The following is a 21,041-nucleotide window of genomic DNA, read 5'->3' as shown; positions in this document are numbered from 1 at the left end:
ACTCTGAAAAATGCATTTCTTAGTCTTTTAAGATAAAACAAGATGACTGCTGGTGAAACAGCAAGATCTTTGATTCCAGTATAATATGTATTGTTGATCTTAGCATTAAACAATATAGTTGTGGACTTGGAGACAGATGAAATTATCTCTACAAATACTGAACAAAAAGGTAGTCCTTGCCTTAGTGCACTGGCAGTGAGGATGATATAAGCACACCATACAGACTGACTGATTAGCATAGTAAAAAAACCAAAGGAACTGCCCTGTCAGCATGCTCTGACTTAACAGAGTTGCCCTGTCCTAAGCCTGGATAAAGTACAGAGAGCTGACAATCAGCCTAGTAAAAACAATTGGTTAAGGAAACAGATTTAGGCTTTTTGCAAAAGTGGCCATTCAAGAGAGAATACTGCTGACCCTGTGTGCTTGTGGTGGCTCCTGGTGAACACGATAGAAGTCAGTGCTCTTCAGAGTTTACTCACGGGAAGAAAATACTTATTAGTACATTACAGGACTGATCCAGCCTATTAAAAACCTCATGGACTGTGAGGAAGATGGACTTGAAATCCTTCACAGAGTGGCAGGTGCAGACACACAGGCAACAGGAAGAAATATAAATAAGGAATATAAAAAATAAGGCAACAGAAGAAATATTCCATCTATCCAGGCTATAGTGTCAGCACTTTGAGGGAACAGAACTTGTCATAACTACATGGAAAAAGACCACTCACCAATTAGGAGCTAACTTACAAATACATCAAACATACGAGACTCCAAACCAGATGTCTAAAGATGGCAATCATACCAGCATGTTGGCATCGTACTGTATTCCAACAGGGGAGCTTGACGGTCACGACAAACATGAGCTCTCTGTTTATCTCTGGAGTATGAATGATTACAATTGCCTGAAATGTCTGCCTGTGGGAATTAAAGTACAAGAAGGAAATAAGGGTTGGACTTCTACTGAACACTTGTGTATGACGATCTTTTCAAGGCTGAACAAGGCAGAAAACAACCCCAAAAAACAACACACAAAAAAACCCAAACAACCAGTGCTCAGACTCAAACTTCAGCTGTTTATAATGAAGTCAAAAAAACAAATGATGCAGTGCTTCATCAAGAACAGGAGACAGGAAAGTGGAATTTGAAAATTATTTAAATATCGAGGGAGAATAAAAGAGGAAAACAAAACAAGCACACAGGGAAACTTCTTAGTAGGGAGGAGAAAATGAAAGGTGATAGCTATGGACTGAGCTGCTGAACTGGTTGGAATCCTAAATAGAATTATTTCAGAACAGGAAATAGGCCCTTGAAAACAATGTAATGAATATGTTTTGAAGTGATGTGGAAAACAAAAATGCACAGCTATCTAGTCCACCTCAACAAATGCTTTTATAGAAGTCAGCAGAAAAAAACACCTGTAACTCTGAGACTGATGTTCATGTCATCTGCATGGGCTAGACTTAAGAAGCTGAAGATTAACAAAACAGTGAGAGAGGATCATTGAGTACCATTTCACAGAGGAAATGCTAAAAATGAAACAACCTTGGCCTCCTTAAGGAAAAAAAAAATATATATATATATATATATATATAAAGAAACAGCCTAATACCACTCCCAAGAGTTTTAATAGTTGGAGGAAGTGATCCCTTCTGAGTAGTAGAAATAGGGAGTTGTCTGAAAACTAAGCAATCTGCAATGACTGGAGATGAGTCACATTACTGCTAGAGAGAAAGATTTTCTGGAGTCTACAATACATGGAGTGAAAGAAATATCTTTATAAAGATAAAAATATATTCTTAAAATCTTTATATTAAGCATCATCATTTAAGAATACACAGGATGGCAGACTTCCTCATCTATTTCAGGAGTTGTTTTAAAAACAAACAAACCAACCAAACACCCAAACCAACGAAGAACCAAAACAATGGACAGTCATTATGTTTCAAGAAGGTAACAAGGCAAACAGCAAAACAGTCACTTTGTCCATGCCCAAGATGCTCGATTATTAACTTGCTCTTTCCTTGTTCATGTCAAACAAATTCAGGGCCCTGGTATGTAGATAATTTTTTTATGAATAACATAGGTGTCCTACTCTGGGAACTTAGTTTAAATAGAAAAGATAGGGTAGCACAACAACTTACATAGTACCTTTATATGCCAAACCAGGAGCAGAGACACTGAGGGATTTGCGCAGGAGGAATCGGGAAGGTCATAGCAAAATTATGTATCATTCCTAAATCCTACTGCTACACTAGATGTGCAAGATGATTCTTCCTGTTGACTTTGTCAGTGAATGCCACTGTGCCAAGCATCGGGCTGACTATCGCTCCCACCTCCTCTTTGGCTACGCACGAATACATGTCCACATACCCTATTTTTTTCTTTTCCTGACTGCGTGGTTCGAGAATATTCCCCCTCTGCAGAGGTGCAGAGGTACATTTATGGCAGGAGGTTAGAGCTGCCGGCTGCCGCTGCCATCCCGGGCCAATTCAGGCAGCGCCAGAGGGGGCGGCGGGGGATCGGCCGCACGTTCTGCCTGTTGCTGCAGCCCGGAGCCGAGCACTTCGCCTCTCTGATCGCGCCCCCGACACGCACATGAGCCGGAAAATCCGTCCCCTCGCAGGCACAGGGGCCGGGCGGGTGGGTGCCCTGCAATGTGGTTTGGAGCTGATGGAGCCAGCGGGCAGCCGGGCAGCGCGGAGAGGAGCGGCCGCCGCCTGAGCGCTCAACATTGCCTTTTTAGGGCTTTTTTTGTCTTTCCTCTGTGTGTGTTTTCTTTTTTTTTTTTCCTCCTTCCCCTTCATCTCTCCTTGCAGGGGCAGAGCCCGCACGGCTGCGGCAGCGCCTCCCTCCCTCCCTCCCTCCCAGACCGCCTCCCGCAGCGGGGCCCGGCCCGGCGCCGCTCCGCTCCGCTCCGCTCCGCACCGCTCCGCTCCTCCCACCGCAGCCGCGGCCGCCGGGGCGGAGGCGGAGCCTGCCCGTAGCCGGCAGCGGCCCGGCTGAAGCGCAGCCAGGGGAGGGGGTGAGCGATGTCCCTGGCGGGGCGGCGGCGGCAGGAGGAAGAGGAGGGGGAAGGGGAAGAAGGGGATGGGGCCGGCGAGGGGGAGGAGGTGGTGCAGATCCGGCTGGGGGACAAGTGCTACCCGGTGTGCAAGAGGAAGCTGATCGAGCAGAGTGACTATTTCCGAGCCCTCTACCGCTCGGGCATGCGGGAGGCAGGGCAGGGCCAGGAGCAGCTGCTGCGCGGGGGGCTGAGCGCTCTGGGGCTGGAGCTGGTGCTGGACTTCATCAACACCTCCTGCCTGGCCAGGCTGGAGCAGGAGGAGGGGGGCGATGAGGAGCCCCCTTTGCTGGAGGAGCTGGTGGAGGCCGCTTCCTACCTGCAGGTCACCCCTTTGCTCCGCCTGCTCCTCTCCCAGGTGAGGCTGGGCAACTGCTTCGAGCTGCACCGCCTGGCTCAAGTCTACGGTCTCCAGGACTTGCACGATGCCTGTCTAGACTTCATGGCCACCCATTACCACCAGGTGCTGCGGAGGCCCGATGCCCGGCCACATCTCCTCCTGCCCCATGCTCTCCAGGAGCAGTTGAAGGAGAGGCGGATGAGGGGCACCGCCACCCTGGTGGCCATTGGGGACTTCATGGGTGCCTCCACTTTGGGCTTGCCTCCTGGCTGTCACCCTCAGGCGGAAGCCCCCTGGTCTATGCTGAGGTATGATGAGGAAGCAGAGAGGTGGTTGCCCTTGGCCAGCAAACTGCCCCCTGATCTGGTTAATGTCCGAGGCTACGGGTCGGCGATGCTGGACAACTACCTGTTCATCGTTGGGGGCTACAGGATCACCAGCCAGGAGATCTCGGCTGCCCATTGTTACAACCCTTGCCTAAATGAATGGAGTCAACTGGCTTCAATGAACCAGAAGAGGTAACTCCTACTTCCCGAAATACACGTGTGTCCATGTATGTTGTCAAAATAGACCCCGCTGAGTCACGTGGTGTTGGCTGGACGCAACGTTACAAGAAGTGATTCAGACCTGTCTCTGTGCTGTGAATCACCAATGTCTCTTGCACCGTGTGGTGGGAAGGACTGCAGTGCTTGGCGATGGCTTGGCAGCATGCCACCGGAGCGGCCTGGCAAACCTTGTCTTTACCAGCAACAGTCATCCCGCTGCAGTGCGATGCTGCTGCCTTGCTCCTGCTTAGGGCCCCCTCTGCATAGTGTGAGGAGCTGCTGTAGCAAGGGAAGGATGAGGGGGACGAGGCTTTGTTGCATAAATGGTGGTGGTGGTTAAGGCCTTGGCTGTGGGAGAACATGAGCCAGCCGTCAGCAGAGGAGGACTCTGCTAGAGCTCTCCACCATGTGTGGTCGTTCACCTTGGTGTGAAATGGTGGAAAGCTTCCACTTTTCATTTAAATCGCAGTATACAAGGAGCCAGTGTCTCCAAACAGCTGTCTTGCCAGTACTAGAAATTCTCCTCAAAATAACAAAGATTTTAAAAACAAAAAATATTCTCTTACTTTCTTCATGATATATTTTAAATCCAGTACTGTACCTGCCAAGAATTACTGCTCCTAGTGAGGATGTACAGTCTTATCAGAGCTAGAGGTGGCTGAAAAATTTTAGTTGCAGCAGTTTTTCATTGGTTTCTACTTTCATCAAAATCTGAATGTTTTGCATTTCAGTGAAATACTCACAGCAAAATGTCAGGAAGACTGTGAGAAATTTCTCACTTTATAAGAATATTTGGATGTGGGAATCATTAATAATTTTGATGATTTTGCTTTTTTCCTTTATCCTTTTGAATTGTTTGTTTGACATTTACGTTTAAGTTACTATTCAGAAACACTTGTATAATTTACACTTGAAAGAACAATAGAGAGCTAGCCTTGAGGGGCACCCAAGAATAGAGGCCACGTCCCTGGCCAAGGTTGTGGCTGCTCTACCTTAATCACGCTGCAGAGTTACCAAAACAAAGCCTTTACTTCATTGAAACAAAATGTTTATGTTATCCAACATGAACTTCCTCATTGTTTCCATTTTAGAAAAAGTGCTGTCTGAAAAAAGAACAAGTGAGGAGGCCAAAATTCACTGTAGAATGGAAATTCTCTTCTCCATCCAGTAAATTCAAAGAGCATGCAGAGACCAAAACCATTGGCATGAATTCTTTGTATCTGGGTAGTAAAACTGCGGTCTCTGTTCTGGTCTCTATTTAGCTCTTGCCAGCTAAAACCCCTCAAAACAGGGATTTGACCTAAAATTAGTGCTTTACCATTTCATCCTTGTTTTTCACTTTGTGAGAATATCACTGAAATGATTTCCTCCATACTCAGTCTTCGGAATTAACTGGATTTTTTTTTTTTTCAGTATTTCTGGCTTCTTGAAACAGTGCTGCAAAAAATTTTATCTGTAAAATGAGTGTTTACTTTTAATCACTGTAAACACCTTCTCTTACAAACATATTTCTTAGAACCTGAGCCTATAAGTGGTCTTCACTGAGTTGCCTGTGAAAACTGAGATGTTATAGCCGTCCTCACTTCAGCAGTCTTGCCTACATGAGCACAACTGAGAGTGCATCGGCCTCTGTAAAAAAAGATGATGGAGTCAGGCCATGCAGCATCTCCCATGGACATTAACTTAAACATAGAAGTCCCACGTTGATCAAGTTACGAGGTTTTGGCATTGGTTTGTGTGATGTATGTAGCAAGAGAGATATTATTATGTGCGATGATTCTGCAGCATGGCACATGAGAGCCTTTTAGGAAAAGCTTTCTTCAGGCCCTTTTTTCACCTTATAACTTGATGTTCAAAGTGTAGATCAGCCAATTTTCCACCACACTTGCCTTTTTTTCTAGGATATATAATCGGTATGTCTGATCTAAACTAACGATGTTTTCTCCTTATATTACTATTTTCAACTGCACTACCAAAACAACTGGATCTTGAAGCCCATCACAGGTGACAAGAAGGTATTCCTTAGCACAGAATTTCACATTGACGATTTATGGCAGAAAAGTAGCATGTGAATGGATATTTTTGGAATAGTCTCTGTTCTTACGTTTCATGGTAGCAATTTCAGGTCAAAAAGAACCAGAATTATATCTGCCCCTGGATTGCAAGGTTGTATGTTGGTCTCTGAATGATAAGCAGGGGATATTTTTTTTCATGGACACTCTGCTGACCCCTTCACAAAACATGTTTTTGACTTGAACATTTTCGTGGAGTATCATATCTGAAGTTACTGGCTTTTTTTCTGTCTGACATATCATTTCAGCCCTTTGATGACCAGCTTGACATTTAGTGGCCAGAACACAGGATGCTGTAGGAGCCAAGAGCAGGGAGGTTTTTAAGATCAGGGAGTTTGCATTCAACTGGAACAACCCGTCTGCTGCACAGATGTACTGCAATGAGATCTGCACTTTGCTCGGCATTGTATTTTTAGTTTGTTATGCTGTAGTAAAATAAGCAGGGCAGTTGGCCAGCATGCTGCTTAGGAGTTGCAGTCATATGACTGTCTGCCAAATGAGTTTATGTCAGCTGATATAATTACATCCCATGGATGAATTTTTTGCATACCTTGAAGGAGAGTTCTAGTTCCCATTGAAGTTGGTTTGACTTCAGGCAACATTTAAAGAGTATCTGGATCTGACCTATGAGAATAGATGCATATGTTGGCCTCAAGAGAAGGCTGAGGAGTTATGGAAATAATTGTTCTCATTTGCTGTTAATATAAGAACTTCTCTGCCATCATCAAACCTTGTAAATTCTATTATTTTTATTTTAATTATTATAATATAGAATCCCAGGATGCTGGGATTCTCTTCATGTGCATAGATGAAATAGTCCCCACTTACTTCTAAGTAAAAAACAAAAGCTGTCAGATATGGACTGAATACTTAGCAGTCATTTTGGTTTAGGTTATAGCTGTTAACTTTCTTTCCAGATGTAGATTTCTTATTACTGTAGTTTCAAATTTGTTCATGATAAGTAACTCCTGTATATTATTCTTGTGATGCCCACATCAGCTTGAGAAAGTGTTATTTCCTATTTATGCATAGACCAGGAAGACAAAATAATTTTCTCAGGCTCATACAGGAAGCTTAAGACTGAAGCTGGAATTTCTCATCATCTGAGAGCTAAATCTGGTGCCTGTCACAGATATTCCCTAAAAAAAATCAGAGTTTCTAGATCTTTTAATTCTAGAGATATTGCTGTACTTGGAATAGTGTCTTCAGAGAACTACCTGGGCTTTTCTGTGGAAGAAATTCCATGTAAATGTTGCCCAAGATCACTTGTGTTCTTTGGGGACAGGAAGGTAACAAGACACTTCAGGGACTGTTCAAACAATGCCCTTCAATACCTTCCCATACTTTTCTTTAAATTGATGCTGTCAGTTGAAATTTGCTATTTAAGAATAATATACTCAGAGGATTTCTACTGCATGTGCCAGTTACAGCTGTATATTCCACTTTTATTTTCCTTCAGAACACTCATGGCAGGTAGATCTTCCAGGCTTGGAAGACCCTTGTAAACCACTGGCTGGGATTATACACATGCACGTGGAACATGTTTTTTATGAGTAATCTGTACCTGAACTGCTGCCACTCTGAGGACTCCTACAGGAATATAAGAGAGGGTGATCCTGCAGTATTATGGTGGTTTATGAGACCTTCTCTTTCCACTTTTTTTTACTCAAAATTCCTCTGTGTTTAGGGAAAATAAACTTTTGAAAAATTTTGAAGTTAGAAATATAAGTGTCACATTTATCAGAAATATGTCATGTACTTCCAAAGCTAAAGGTTGGATGCAGTGTGCTCTGCGGACTCATGTAAGGAATGTAAAAAAAAGTGGTTCATGAAAAAATGTGAAATGCTTTGGAACTGCATTTGTAACTATGCTTTCATGATTCTTCATCCCTGTTGTAAATGCTTTAACTCTAGAACAAAGAAGTCATCTGATTTGTGAGAAGGAAATTTCAAGCTTAAAGTTGATCATTTGGCAGGAAGGAACCACAGGTTAGTCCAGCCCTCCTGCTTTACAGCAGGACCCAACTTACCTTGCAAATACAAGTCTAACTTGTTCTTGAAACCCTCCAACAATGTGGATTCCAGCCTCCCTGGTAACTTATTCCCATGTTTAGCTGCTCCTCTGATCAGGAAGCCCTCTCTAATATCTATACTAATTTTTTCTTGTACACTAAATGAATGACATCTGTCAGTGAACAAGAAGATGCTTCTTGTTTTTATAGCCACTTTCAGAGTGGTCTCCTATAGATACATCTATGTCTCTTAATGCAATCCAGAATAATGTAGGGCTTTTTTGCAAGTTATTGAATGTCTTGTATTCAGAAAGCTATGCATACTGACCCCTAGATCTTTTTGCATTTGTTCATTGTATTTTTTTCCTTTGTGCATATAGTGCTTTGCACTTGTCTTTATTGAATGAAAAATGTATTTTGAACTATGGTAAAACCCCACAGCTTGCTCTTGCTTGTGTTCCTGGAGTTCTTTTTTAGTGGAAACAAGGGACATCAGAACACAGGTCATACCCAGTTTTGTCCCAACAAGAAGGGTTCCTACTAGGCCTGGCATTTGGAAAACACTTTTGATCTCCCAAGTTTAGATAACTTGCTGGTGTGAGTGGAGTTATATTCCAGTTGAATCTGACAGACTGTTCAGCTCTGTCATTTCCAAGCTGTAGTCCATGGAACACTTAGTTGTGGAGAGCTGGCTGGTTGCTCAATGTTTGCTTTCCTTGTTTCCAGCTGCCCCAACACATTAGAAGGGTGTAAAAATACACTAAATATTTCCTAATGTTCACTCTCCATAAAAACACCTGCTGTTATTGGCATGAAGAGGTGAATGGCAGAAGTTTTTCATAACCTATTGAGCCATTGTCTAAACTTTCATATAAAGTGTTCTGATGGATACTTACAGCTACTTTTGAGTAAAATTACTCTTGAAGTTAATGTGTTCCATAAATCTGAGACATTTCCACTGCATGCCATCCATTTTAACAAGCATTGGAAGTGGTTACATGACTGACACAACTGTACGTGGCCTCCTTCTAGAATAATTGAAGTTGAAGGTTGTGCCATACATATTTCACTGGATAGTTTTCCCTGTGTTGCAAGAACCAATTCAGTGATACAAAGGCCAACAAGCAAAAGCTGGATAAATTACCTCCATTCAGATAAATAGTAAGAGGCTACAATTAGAGGGTAACTAGAGAAGCACATGTGAGTTAGAAAACCTGAATTCTTTAACGTTCTGGCACTACACACTTGTTTAGTTAATTCATGTCCTCTGTGGCAGAACTTTTAGCATGTTTAAAAAGTGACTAGAAGATCTTAGAATAGGGAAACACTATCTGTGTGTATGTGAACTCATTTCATAAGCCAAAAATCCTGCACCGTCTCCATCACAGGCACAGTTACAGACTTTTTAACATACTTCAGATTTTAAAGGACTGCTTGGAAATACATTTTGTGGTTTTGTTTCCTTGTTGATTTGTAGATATCTTTTTTTCCACCATAATCTTTAGAACAGGTACATTGCTCTGAAAATCATAATGTTTTGCAAGTAGTTATTCTCATTTCATACCCACTATTGATTGCCATGTTATTTTGGATTCTCTAAGATGGAAAATCTAATTGCTGTAGAGATGAACAGAGTGACCTAATCATAAATGTCAGCAAAAAAAGATGAATAAAAAGCAATTAATTCCTTCAAAGGAGCATTTTAATTTCCAAAGCTATATCAGGATGACAAGAACAAAATGATTCCATCTGGAAACAAATTCTTTTTCCAAATATATTTAATAAAAATAAATTGCAGGGCAGTCTGCTGCTAGGCAGGGTTCATTTTGTCCAGACAAACCCCTGCAAAACTACTTACCGGTCCGTTTTGAATCTTGGATTCATGCAGAGTGAAACTCACTTTACTGCTCAGCAGGCCAATGCAAGTCTGAAGCAGCACTTCAGTTTTATGGACATAACACAGTTCCCCATTTGGCTTTATGCTGAGCTGGTGCACTCTGATGACTTTCACACATTTAATTAATTGGGCTACTGCATGGTGAAATCTCAGTTTGGCGCAGCAGCAGAGAAGGGACAACCTTTCTAGGCAATGAGACTGTTTCTGAGGAGAGGAAGAGCTCATCTTTTATTAGACCAGCTTCCATAGCTGGAAGGAACAACTGAGCAAGGAAGCCATCTATCTTCAGGTCCTCCAATTTCTTCCTACAGACTTGCACCTTTAATTTCTATAGGCCATTTTTTTTTCTGCGTGTATTATCTTAGAAGTATAAGACATAAGTCTTCTTGTGCTTCAGTAATTATCAAGTTGTTCTTTGCCATGTGTGAAATACAACAGCATAATGAAAACAAAGAAGAAATAAAAGAACAGGGCATTGCCTGTGGAGTGCAATGTATTTTGTTTGGCTATGGGTAGAACATTAACTTACAGATATATCTTGCTTCAGTGGAACGGAGGATGTATATTTGGTAGTTTAATGCAGAATAAGGTACAGGAGGTTCCCCCTTCTTTTGCAGAACGTGATTCAACGTGTACCGTTTTAAATCTGTTTATAAGGGTTATTAAAGAGATTCTATATTACGGACTAAGATGAATACACATTCTGAGGCATTCATCAAGTCTTGTTTGAAATTTCTGCAGTTTTAACTAAAATAATACCCTGGACTCTGTGTATATATAATACGTTTTTCTCTACTAAAAGTACTTTGCTGGAAGCTGAGTAAAAATGAGACATATACTGAACACATTAGTTAACTAAACATTTAGAGCTCAGACTGTGACATTAAAATCCAAAATAAAATACTCATCATTTTCAGCATCAATGTAATTAGCATCCAGAACATCACTGGTTACTGTCCTTAGTAATTACAGTATAATTATGGAATTTTGGCCTTGCACATAAGAGCTCAGATGCTGTAATATATGAAGTGATGCTACAAGTTGTAAGTGATGATCGGTATGTTGGAGCCTTGATAGGAAGAACTTTTCTATATTTTTCTGTATGTCTATGCAACCTATTTCAATGCTGCAATCTTTTCTTTCAGGTCCAATTTTAAGCTCTTGGCTGTAAATGGAAAACTCTATGCCATTGGTGGTCAATCCCTTTCCAATGTGGAGTGCTATAACCCAGAAAATGACTGGTGGAATTTCGTAGCATCGATGCCAAACCCTCTTGCAGAATTCTCAGCTTGTGAATGCAAGGGCAAGATCTACGTTATTGGAGGATACACTACACGAGGTAGAAAGCTTACTTTTATTTTATTATTTTATTTTATTTTATTTTGTTATTTTATTTTATTTTATTTTAATGTATTTTATTTTATTTTTTTAGCGCCATTGCTTCTAAGGCCCAGATAATTTTCTTCTTTTTTTCAAGAAATCTTTTGAACTGATGTAGAAAGCTGCATAATATTCATTAAAACATGTGGAAATAAATCATTGGTAGAAAATAATTGACAAATGTAACAAAAAAAAATAGCTCTGTCATAGAAGAATCAGATTTTTTTTGTCTAGGACCTTTTCAGACCTGGGGTGCTATTATTCTGAGGGAACAGGCTGATGGCTACTCCAGTAGCCAACTTAGCCCTCCTTCTTTTAGATTTTGATCACACAGTAGAAAGAGAGGTCTCAACAAATACACTTGTTTACGTTTTAAATACCTGTTTGAGGCTGTGAGAAGGAGAAATATTAAGAAAATATCTGCCCTCATTAGTATTTCTCATGTAGTGATAGATGTCACGGCGCTTTCACTATAGCATTTCAGTGTTTCACAGGCAAATTCAAGCTATGGTTAAGATTTTCAGTGCTGAAATCCCTTAACTGAAGAATTAATCAAAAGCAGGAACCAACATTTTTTACTTACTTCTTTTCTATACCTTGTTTTCTAAGGATACTGCAGAGAGGGAAGGATTTGAAGTTTCATTGTCTCCTGACAATTACTTTATCCAATGGAAAAGCAATCTATTTAAAAAGAGCTCCCATGTTATCATTGCTTAAGCAAATAGTGCCATTCTTTGGGAAAAATACCATTTTCACAGAGTTTTAAAAGTACTTTTATTTTTTTTTTTTCCCCCTTGTCAAATGTTTAGCATTTACCAGGATTTCCTAGATTTAAATTCCTATCTCTAGGCCTTCACCCACTTCATTTGACCACAGTGGTTTTGTTTTCCAAATGGAGCATAAAATTAAAAGAAAGATCAACTTTTACAGAGAGTACTGCAAGCAAAACTGAAGTGACATTAGAACAAGCTGTCCCTTCTAGTGTTTGAGTACATTTTAGCTCTGAATCATTATAAAGTTTATAAAAGACACACTTCCACCCCTGATGGTCCTTGTGGTAATGATAACCTTCAAAAGCATTTTGCCCGGTTCATTCTGACCCAGAACCTGGTGGCTTCTACTGGGGAAAACAGAAAATATCACTGTGCATGTGTCTGTATGGAAGGCCATGCCGTGGTGTGCTCTGCACTCCCAGTCCTCTGGCCGTCCCTGCTAAAGGACCTGTTGGGGTTCCTTATGCTCCCTGATGTCCAGCACTAGGACTGAACAATGTCTGGCACACAGCACTTGCTTTGCTGAAAAGTCAGACCCAAGGACAAACATCCTTTGAGACACAACAGCAGAGACCAAAGAGAAGGGACTGAAACAGGGTAGTGGGAAGACCTGTTGTGATAGACCAAAGCTATGGTTTTGTCATTTTTATCTAGAGAAAGAAGAAGTGAGAAGAAAAAGCTCTTGATTTGGCTAATAGTGCTACAGAGTTACGGGAGTAGGAGCTTTTCTTCTTCATTCCCTGAATTTTGCAAGTCCCTTTTCTAGAGCTTGTGTTGCTCTTTCTTCAGACTGCCTACTCTGGCTGTCATGTATAGGAAGATCCACATGTTGCTGCTGCAGATCCTGTTCCCTTGAAATTCATTCACAAAGTGTATGTAGTCAGGACTGCTGCCCTGCGTCAAGCTACTTGTTTGATACTTACTACCCGTGGTTTCAAGTGAAGGAGGGTAGTCAGTGAGTTACCTCTTGCTTCTTCCACACCTCAGGGGATTACTGACCTTCAGGCCTCTGTCTTTTCCTAGATCTTTTCCTAGGTCTTACCCTAAAAGCTGTTTTTAATGGAAACAGAATAGTAAACCAGCATAAAGTTCTGAGCACATCTAGGCTAATGTTTAAATCCAAGACCGTTCAGGACAACAAACACCTGTCTGTGTTCTTATAAATCCTTATAGATCCTTTCCTGAATGAGGGTCTTGCTGTGACACTTTGGCTTAGGACAGCTCAGAAACCAGAACTGCTGCAACCACACTGGTGATTCACCTTCCAAGTTATGCAGATGTCAGAGAGTGTTAAGGCCTAAATATCTGAGAGATGCTGAAGTTCATTTGCTATTTTGCTACATTCACTACATAAAATACACACAGCAGTTAATATGTAAATTTTTATTTTATGTTAGTATTTCTGTATATGCCTCAGTTTGGGTAGGTTTTGTGGGCTATTTTTTTTTTAATCTCTGTAGAGCTTTCTCCTGAGACTGCACTTTCCAAAAGATGATAGGATCTGGAATTTTCCTCTGTAAATTACGATGACAATTCTTGAGTAAAGACCCTCCTTCCAGTTCATAGCTTTCCCTTCTGAACCTAGAAGTTCTGTGTCAGGCACTATAATGTTCATGTTGTGTACTGTGTTTTTGTTGTTGTTGTTTTGTTTTGGGGTGGGTGGGATTTTTTTGTTTGTTTTTGTTTGTTTTGGTGTGTGTGTGTTTGTGTTTGTTTGGGTTTTGGTGGTGGTGGTGGGGTTTTTGTTTGTTTTGTTTCAGTGGATATAAAAGACCCAGTCTCTGGACTGAGCAAATGAGGGCCATATCATAACAGACTTCCATTTCATGTGCCCCCCTCAAACCATAGCACCTTTTATCTGGGAATATTACTGTTATAGTTAGGCATAAAAACTAAACTGGAATTTCCCCCAGCAGTGAGTCACTGTTTGTAGACAAAGACCATCTATATGTAGAACTTGATCAGCAATTTCCTAGGCCATAACTATGATGTTTTCCCTTTTATTTTCCTTTCATTTAAAGTGGATTAGGTGTTCAACAGTGACTGAAAATCGAGTGCAAGCAAATGCTATAGCAGCACCTCCCTAATCATGCTGCTAATGCACTTCATTAATGACAATCCAGTTATATTTATGGCTGTTTATACCTGTGCCCTGACATAACTTATCTGTGTGTCACCATCTGCTGTGGTCCACTTGGGAGCTCATCTGGAGATCATAATGCAGGATAGGCTTGTAATATGGAACAGATTTTATTGAAAATCCAGGCTGAAGTCTGCAAACCTGTTGCTGCTTGTCACTTGAGTTTGGATTTAAACTCAGGTCTCCAGAAATTGAAACTGAATTTACTAGCTAACGAGTCCTGTGCATTCTGTGTTAATTTAGTGGAGCCCTGGGGACACAGCCAGGGTCTCCACTGAACTACAAATCAGGGTGGTATTGTCACAATTTCAGAGAATGACAATGTTGCAAACACATGCATGCACTGTATTGTAACTGAAGTATAGATACGGCTTCAGCTTTTTTCTGTTTCTCTGGCTGATGCTGGAGCACGGAGTTTCTGGTTCTTAAATGATTTTGACAATTCGTGTTCATCTCTTTATATGGTACTGAATGTGTGTCCTTAGGTCATCCACGCCACTTGAAGAAATGTGACTAGCTTTATGAATTTTCTACCATAAAAAATTGATTTATGGAATGAAATGCAAAGTATGAAAGTTAAACTTGGATGATAAATCATCACTTGACAGCCATTAATGAAGCATATTGTGTTCATGGTAATTCAGTTAGTCTGTGATCACTGTTGGAGAGCAGAATATTGCTCCATTTCCTTTTTCATTAAAAAATCCTATGTAACAATTGGAGAGAAAAGTCAAAGCATAAGTTAAAAGGTAGGGATTATTCTGCTAAAATCTGCAATGCCAGACCATCTGTATCATGTAACGTGCCAGAAACACCTTAATTTTTCTCTCTGCAAAGGAACAAAATGTTCAAACCTTATTGTCAAGGGCAAAGAGTTGCAGTTCCCAGTAATCAGTATTCCCCAATTTGCTATGCTTGTGCTTTGCAATACATTGGCAATCTGTAATAATGGCTGATACAGTTTGTAGGGAGGAAAAATTCTCCTCCATGAGTACCATCTAATACACTTATTTATTTGTAAATATCTCTCCTCTGTTTCAGATAGGAATATGAACATTTTGCAGTACTGTCCCACTTCTGATTCCTGGACCAACTTTGAACTTTGTGATGTCCATGTTCGCAAACAACAGATGCTCTCTGTTGAAGAAACTATATATCTGGTAGGGGGTTGTATTCATGAACTTGGACCAAACCAAAAATCCAACCAAAGTGAGGATGTGTTAACTGTGCAGTCTTACAATATTGCTACCAAAGAATGGCTCTACCTCAAAGAGAACACTTCAAAATCGGGTCTGAACTTGACTTGCACTCTCCACAATGATGGAGTTTATATATTGAGCAGGGATATTACTCTATCTACAAGCTTGGAGCACCGTGTTTTTCTGAAGTATAATATATTTACGGACAGTTGGGAGTCACTAAGACGCTTTCCAACCTTTGGACAAAACATGCTGATCTGTTCTATGTATTTGCCTGATCTGAGAGAAGTGTAACAGCACTGGGTTTTTCTTTTCAGCTCATTAATCATTCTTGGAAGAAATATTGTTCCCTCTAAATAATCCAGTTTTCAGAATGTAGTGTGGTTGTGTAACGTAGGCATAAAATACTGATTCTATTCTTTAAAAAAGTTGCAAAATCCAACATCAAGACCAATGCTTCCAGAAGCAGTTTTAAGATTTCATTTAAAAATTTTTATTGGTTTGGATTAAAATTTCACCAGGTATTGTTTGCAATTTAAACATTAAAATTATTGTGTTGGTAACTGATAAAGGAATTCCAAAGGCAAAACCAATCAGTCTAGTTTTATTCATCTTAATAGTATAGAAGATGAGCAAGAAGTATACATGGTGAAAGTGGAAGTAAATGAAGGAAACAGTAAGTATAATAAAAATCACAAAGCAATGATTTCTTTTAAAATATGGTTTTTACTCAAACTGTGTTCTGTCTAATGCACATTATTTAAAATTGTGTGTAGTACCATTTTTAAATCTCATATATGGTAGCAGGTGAAATTCTCAAAGGTGCTGGCCGTTGGGTCACCATCAAGAAATACGAACTTTCCCAGAATGATTTGTAGTGCTTTGTCCAGGACTGGGAGTAATTGTCTAGAGGCTTACAGTTGCTGGTAGAATAGTAGATGCTCCTTTAATGGAAGTTGGCAGCATTTATTGCTACCATAGGTGGAGGTAAAAAAGGCTCTAAAATCAAGTGGAGAAATTTGCTTATCCTCAGAAAGGTTTTAAGTTTTGGTTATCTTGTATTCTGTAGTATTGAGTGTTAAAGATCAAATTATAGTTGGCAACAAGCTGCATGCTAGGAAAATGTGCATGAGCATATGGAATGGTGATTCTGCACCAGGTGCATCCTGCTTGATAACAGTCATCTAGGACATCCATCATTTGGTATGGAAGGGTTGATTTGTGTAAATGACTACCTGCCAACACCAGCCAAAGCAGCTGCACGTGAACATTGTCTCTATCTTGTGTTTTCGGGAGCTCAATAGAAATTACCTCAAGTTCGCCACCCAAAATTATTAGTCTCTACAAGAGCACTGTAAGATGGTCACCATGAATAGTCCTTTGTGGGGATTCAGGAACAGATACTCTGGCAGTTACTCCCAGTTCCTGCCTATTGCATGAGAGAATTATAGTCATGATTGGCCCCTTTTCTTTTTATAGCTGACAAGTTCATAAGCGTCTTCTGAAGGTACCCACACAGGTATGGAATGTGTGGCCTTGTGACAAGAAAAGGAGAGGGTCTTGGTCAACATGGGAGGGTTTCACTGCAGCTGCCTTTAGGGAAGAGATACTGAGATTAGGCATGTCCTGAACATATTGCAGGGATGCTGGGTCTGTACCAGCTGTTTTTCCACATGAGAAGACAAGAGATTTAATTCACCTGAACAGGTTCCTAACATATGGATATGTCTTTTTATTTTTTCTGAATCTTCTTTTGAAGATAGGTGCCTATTGTATAGAGGAGGAGGAGGCAGCAATGGTTCCCTCAAGGTCCTTTTAACTCCCTACTTTTCTATGATTTTGAATGAAATCAGTGCTGACTAAAAGAGCTCTCAGACTTGAAGTGCCTGGCCAATTACCTACTGCTCACACATTTGGTGCTTAGGTGCATAATTTTGGTGCTTCCGATCATGCACAGCAACCCGAACAGAAAATCCCAGGAAATTCATGCAGAGTGAGGGCATTTGAGTTTGAACACCTTTAGGATACAGGTGGACATGAAACAAGCTATTTTGGATGTCCAAAATTTACCTTTTGGGTAGAAATTTTGTAGCCTGGTAGAGTACTTTAGCCCAAACTAGTGTCCACTGTTCAGGTGTATGCATGAGTTTAATTAAGTCCATGTCTCTGTGTTAGTATTTATTCCTTTGAAAACACAATGCATTGAGCAGCTGCTGTGTTTTGACAGAAGTATCAGAGTGAACAATGGCTGTCCTGAAATGAAGAAATAAAGTGACTTTCATAAGATTCTTCTTTCAGAAGCATTTTGGAGTAAATATAAGCAGTGTGTCTGTGTCTGGTGATAAATTATCTCAGTCACATTATGTTACTCTCTTTCCTTCATTTCTTTTTCGTTCCAGATTCGGTACCCTACAGCTCAGATCTCTATGGGTAGAGGGAGTCACATCTGAGTTACATTCTCTTGCCTAGCAAATTAACAATGAAAACCCATCATGCCCGGATTTGCAGTGTGGTATACCTAATTAAGTCCTTCCAAACCCACTAATTTCTTAGCGCGGTCCTAATTCTAAAATCTATGACATAATCTTTTAGGTGTTATTACTCTTTTTCACAAGAGAACTTTCCACACTGGGTTTATCTACATGTTGGTTTCAGCTTCCAGTGAGCAGGTGACCACCTTGAAAATCTGGATAACCTGCTGAAATGTAGAAGGGAAAGATGGCTGAGACTGTAAATACAGTCAGACTCATTTGTTAATCCATGATGCAAATTCCTCATATACTGACATCTGACAGTACTACAATCACAAATCAAAACTGGTGTTGAATTTAGTGGTAACACTAGAATGTAATAATCTAAACGGACTGTATTGCTATGTGCTGAAATAAATATATTTTTCTAAAACAAAATTTATTACAGAAAAGTATGCAATGTGGGTGGCCCCCACATCCCAGGAAGAAACCTGAACACCGAGATGACTGTCTCATGCCCTTTTCATTTTTTTTCTGTCACTTTAGTATTTCACATAAGGCACTGTTGGGAAGCTTCTGTCTTTTGGGGCAAGGTTGAGAGTCACTAGCAGAATCATTTAAAAGCTGCTTCTTAGCCAATGGAACTGTTGTTCAATGATTCAGTGTGCTCTCTTTCGTTTGCTGGTGGCAGGAAGAATGTCCTCAAGGACAAATAAGCTTCTTTTGAATGATAATGATGGAACAAGGGGCCTTGCAGTCTGATCAACTGGAAATTCCTGTGTTATCCTGATGTTGCTTCTAACTCACTGGGTGGTCTTGGAGAAATCACTACACTGCCTTGCATCTTCATCCCCAGATTAACATGTGAGCAGGAATTTTTGTTTTGTGGGAACACAAATTATTTGTCTGGTGTAGCAGTGTAGTGTTTCTAAGACATTTTGAGCATGAGAAAAAGTACACATGTTCTCAATGTTGTAACTGTTCATTTGGTTATTTAAACTGCATCATGACAAGTGGCAGGACAGAAAGCAGCTAATAATCTCATTGTGGTCTCTGCTGATTACCTTCATTTTGAACCGATGGCTATTTCCAGTCTGGTTTTTGTTTGTTTGTTTTTTCTCAAGTCTGTATTCAAATTCAAAATTGCTGCTTTCCTGCTGTGTCTGGGTTATCCAGTGCTTACATATCCACTATTCATCTTTGTCTCATGGACTGATTCCACTTGATACTGACCAACAAAAGCTGACTATGGTAGAAGATGATCCCAAGTTGAAAGAAAGAACAACAGCCTCCGAAGTCCTGAGGGAGGAGTAAATGGAAAACTCTGGGAACTTAGTCCCTTCTCATAAAATAGAAAAGCATTTAAGAAGGTTGCTACCATCAAGGATAAGAGAAAGTGTAAGAGTTTCTTCCTTTCTGGGAATGGTTTGTGGTTTTCAATGTGAAATAAGAATTGTGTGAGGCTTAACTTCAATCTCCCTGGCTAGTTTCCATAGATTTCCCTTTCTGCCCTGTTGGTTAACCTTTCTTGGGCTTAATATCTGTGTTTTCCATTCTTTGAGGATTTTGCCTTTCTACATCAGTGTCCAGCCTGTTTTGCTGAAATTATATGGTAGCAGTTTATTGGTCTTTTCTATTTGTTAGCCTACTTTTCACATTAATCTGTGACTGGCAGTCACCATGATGAAAATGTAAAGTAATTTGTAAGTCGCGTTCACCCTTTTCATTTATTCAATATTGGGCTCCTACAGGAGAAGTCTATGAAGCTACAAATGTTTTGTTTTATTTAGTCCTTGTTTTAGTGAGAAATGATGCGACAGACATTCAGTTTGTGGAAATCAATCTGTGTCAGTATTATGATAGAGAACGTAAAGCACATAGTGTAATGACATTTAGTACGTAAAACACTCAAGTCCTACACAAGCAGAGATTACTCATCCGTATCATCCCTGTAACGTAAGATACATACTGTAAATGGTTTTAAACCAGAGACAATCCTTGGAGTATCTATCAGTACGACGAACGAATTTCTAAGTTGTTAACAAGATCCCTCAGAGGGCAGAAAACATCAGCATCTGTGGTACGTTATATTGATTTTGCATTTACAATAATGACCAAAGGGTGGCTCCCCATCCCCACAGTAAGTCTTAGAAACCAGGACAAATGCTGCAAGATACAGAAAGTTAAAACGTCTTCTCTACAATATTAAGACTTCCATTCTCAGAGTATTTTTTCTCTCTAATCAATTTAGAGCCTATTTTAGTGTAATCACTGTCTTTTTTTCCTTCTCTTTTTTTTTCCTCTTTTTTTTTTTTTCTTTTTTTTTTCCCCCAAAAGGAGAGTGGAGTTTGGAAAAGGAATCTGGATTTTGTGAACTGATAGGGACCATGTATTCATAGCTTTAAAATTGCTGTCCCAATTAAATATATGATGTGTTGGGTTTTTTTTCTACGAGCATCGACATTACCAGTAAACATATGTTGTTATATCCTATGAATATTAGTATTTTCTAAAGTACGTTTCAGTTTCTTTATTATAATTAGAATTCATTTCTGAAATACAAACTCTTATAAAAGAAAAGGAACCATTGCAATTACTCTATTTTTCTAGTGCAAGGCAGATTATACAGTGTCCAGTTTTAGAGTATCCAGTTATATATGCTTAAGTAAGAAAGATGTTTGGCACCTAAGCAAAGATATGTCCTGTTTGTTGGTACTTATACCATTATTTAAGTTTCAGCAGTGAATGCAAGCTCTCTGAATCCTCCTTTCTTCACTCCCCTTTTCAGTTGAAATTTATGATCATTTGATCTGTTGTTGATTTTCCACTCTGTGATATTTTCCAGATGTTTTTAAGGGTGTGCCTTGTGATAAGACACCCTTTATAAATAATTTTCAGAAATTAAAGTAGTTTTCTCTGACTCACCATCTTTTATCTATGAAGATTTTACTCAGCTGCAGCTCTGTCCTTTTTGTGCCAACAAACTGCTCTAATGCTGCCCCACATTTGCTCTGATCACGATATTATCCTCTATGAGCACCCCAAACTGGTAGCACTCTAGGATAAGACTAAGCTGATCATATAATGTTGTACTGCAGGTCTCAATTCCTTTCCCAGGACAAACTTTTAAGGCACTGCTTCTACTGTACAG

General features: G+C 40.1%; 1 protein-coding gene across 1 annotated transcript; it reads left to right on the top strand.

Moving 5' to 3' along the window:
* Positions 1 to 2,449: 2,449 nt before the first annotated feature.
* KLHL42 (kelch like family member 42) lies at positions 2,450 to 15,713 on the top strand (the record flags this gene model as incomplete). Its single annotated transcript, XM_080344900.1, has 3 exons — positions 2,450 to 3,919; positions 11,073 to 11,266; positions 15,262 to 15,713. The coding sequence occupies exons 1-3, from the start codon at positions 3,030 to 3,032 to the stop codon at positions 15,711 to 15,713; spliced, it is 1,536 nt and encodes a 511-aa protein (XP_080201026.1). The 5' UTR covers positions 2,450 to 3,029.
* Between the last annotated feature and the right edge of the window lie 5,328 nt (positions 15,714 to 21,041).

This window comes from Nesoenas mayeri, assembly GCF_963082525.1.
Source record: "Nesoenas mayeri genome assembly, chromosome: 1".
In the NCBI taxonomy this organism is placed as follows: Eukaryota; Metazoa; Chordata; class Aves; order Columbiformes; family Columbidae; genus Nesoenas; species Nesoenas mayeri.
This window is presented reverse-complemented; position numbering and strand designations above follow the sequence as displayed.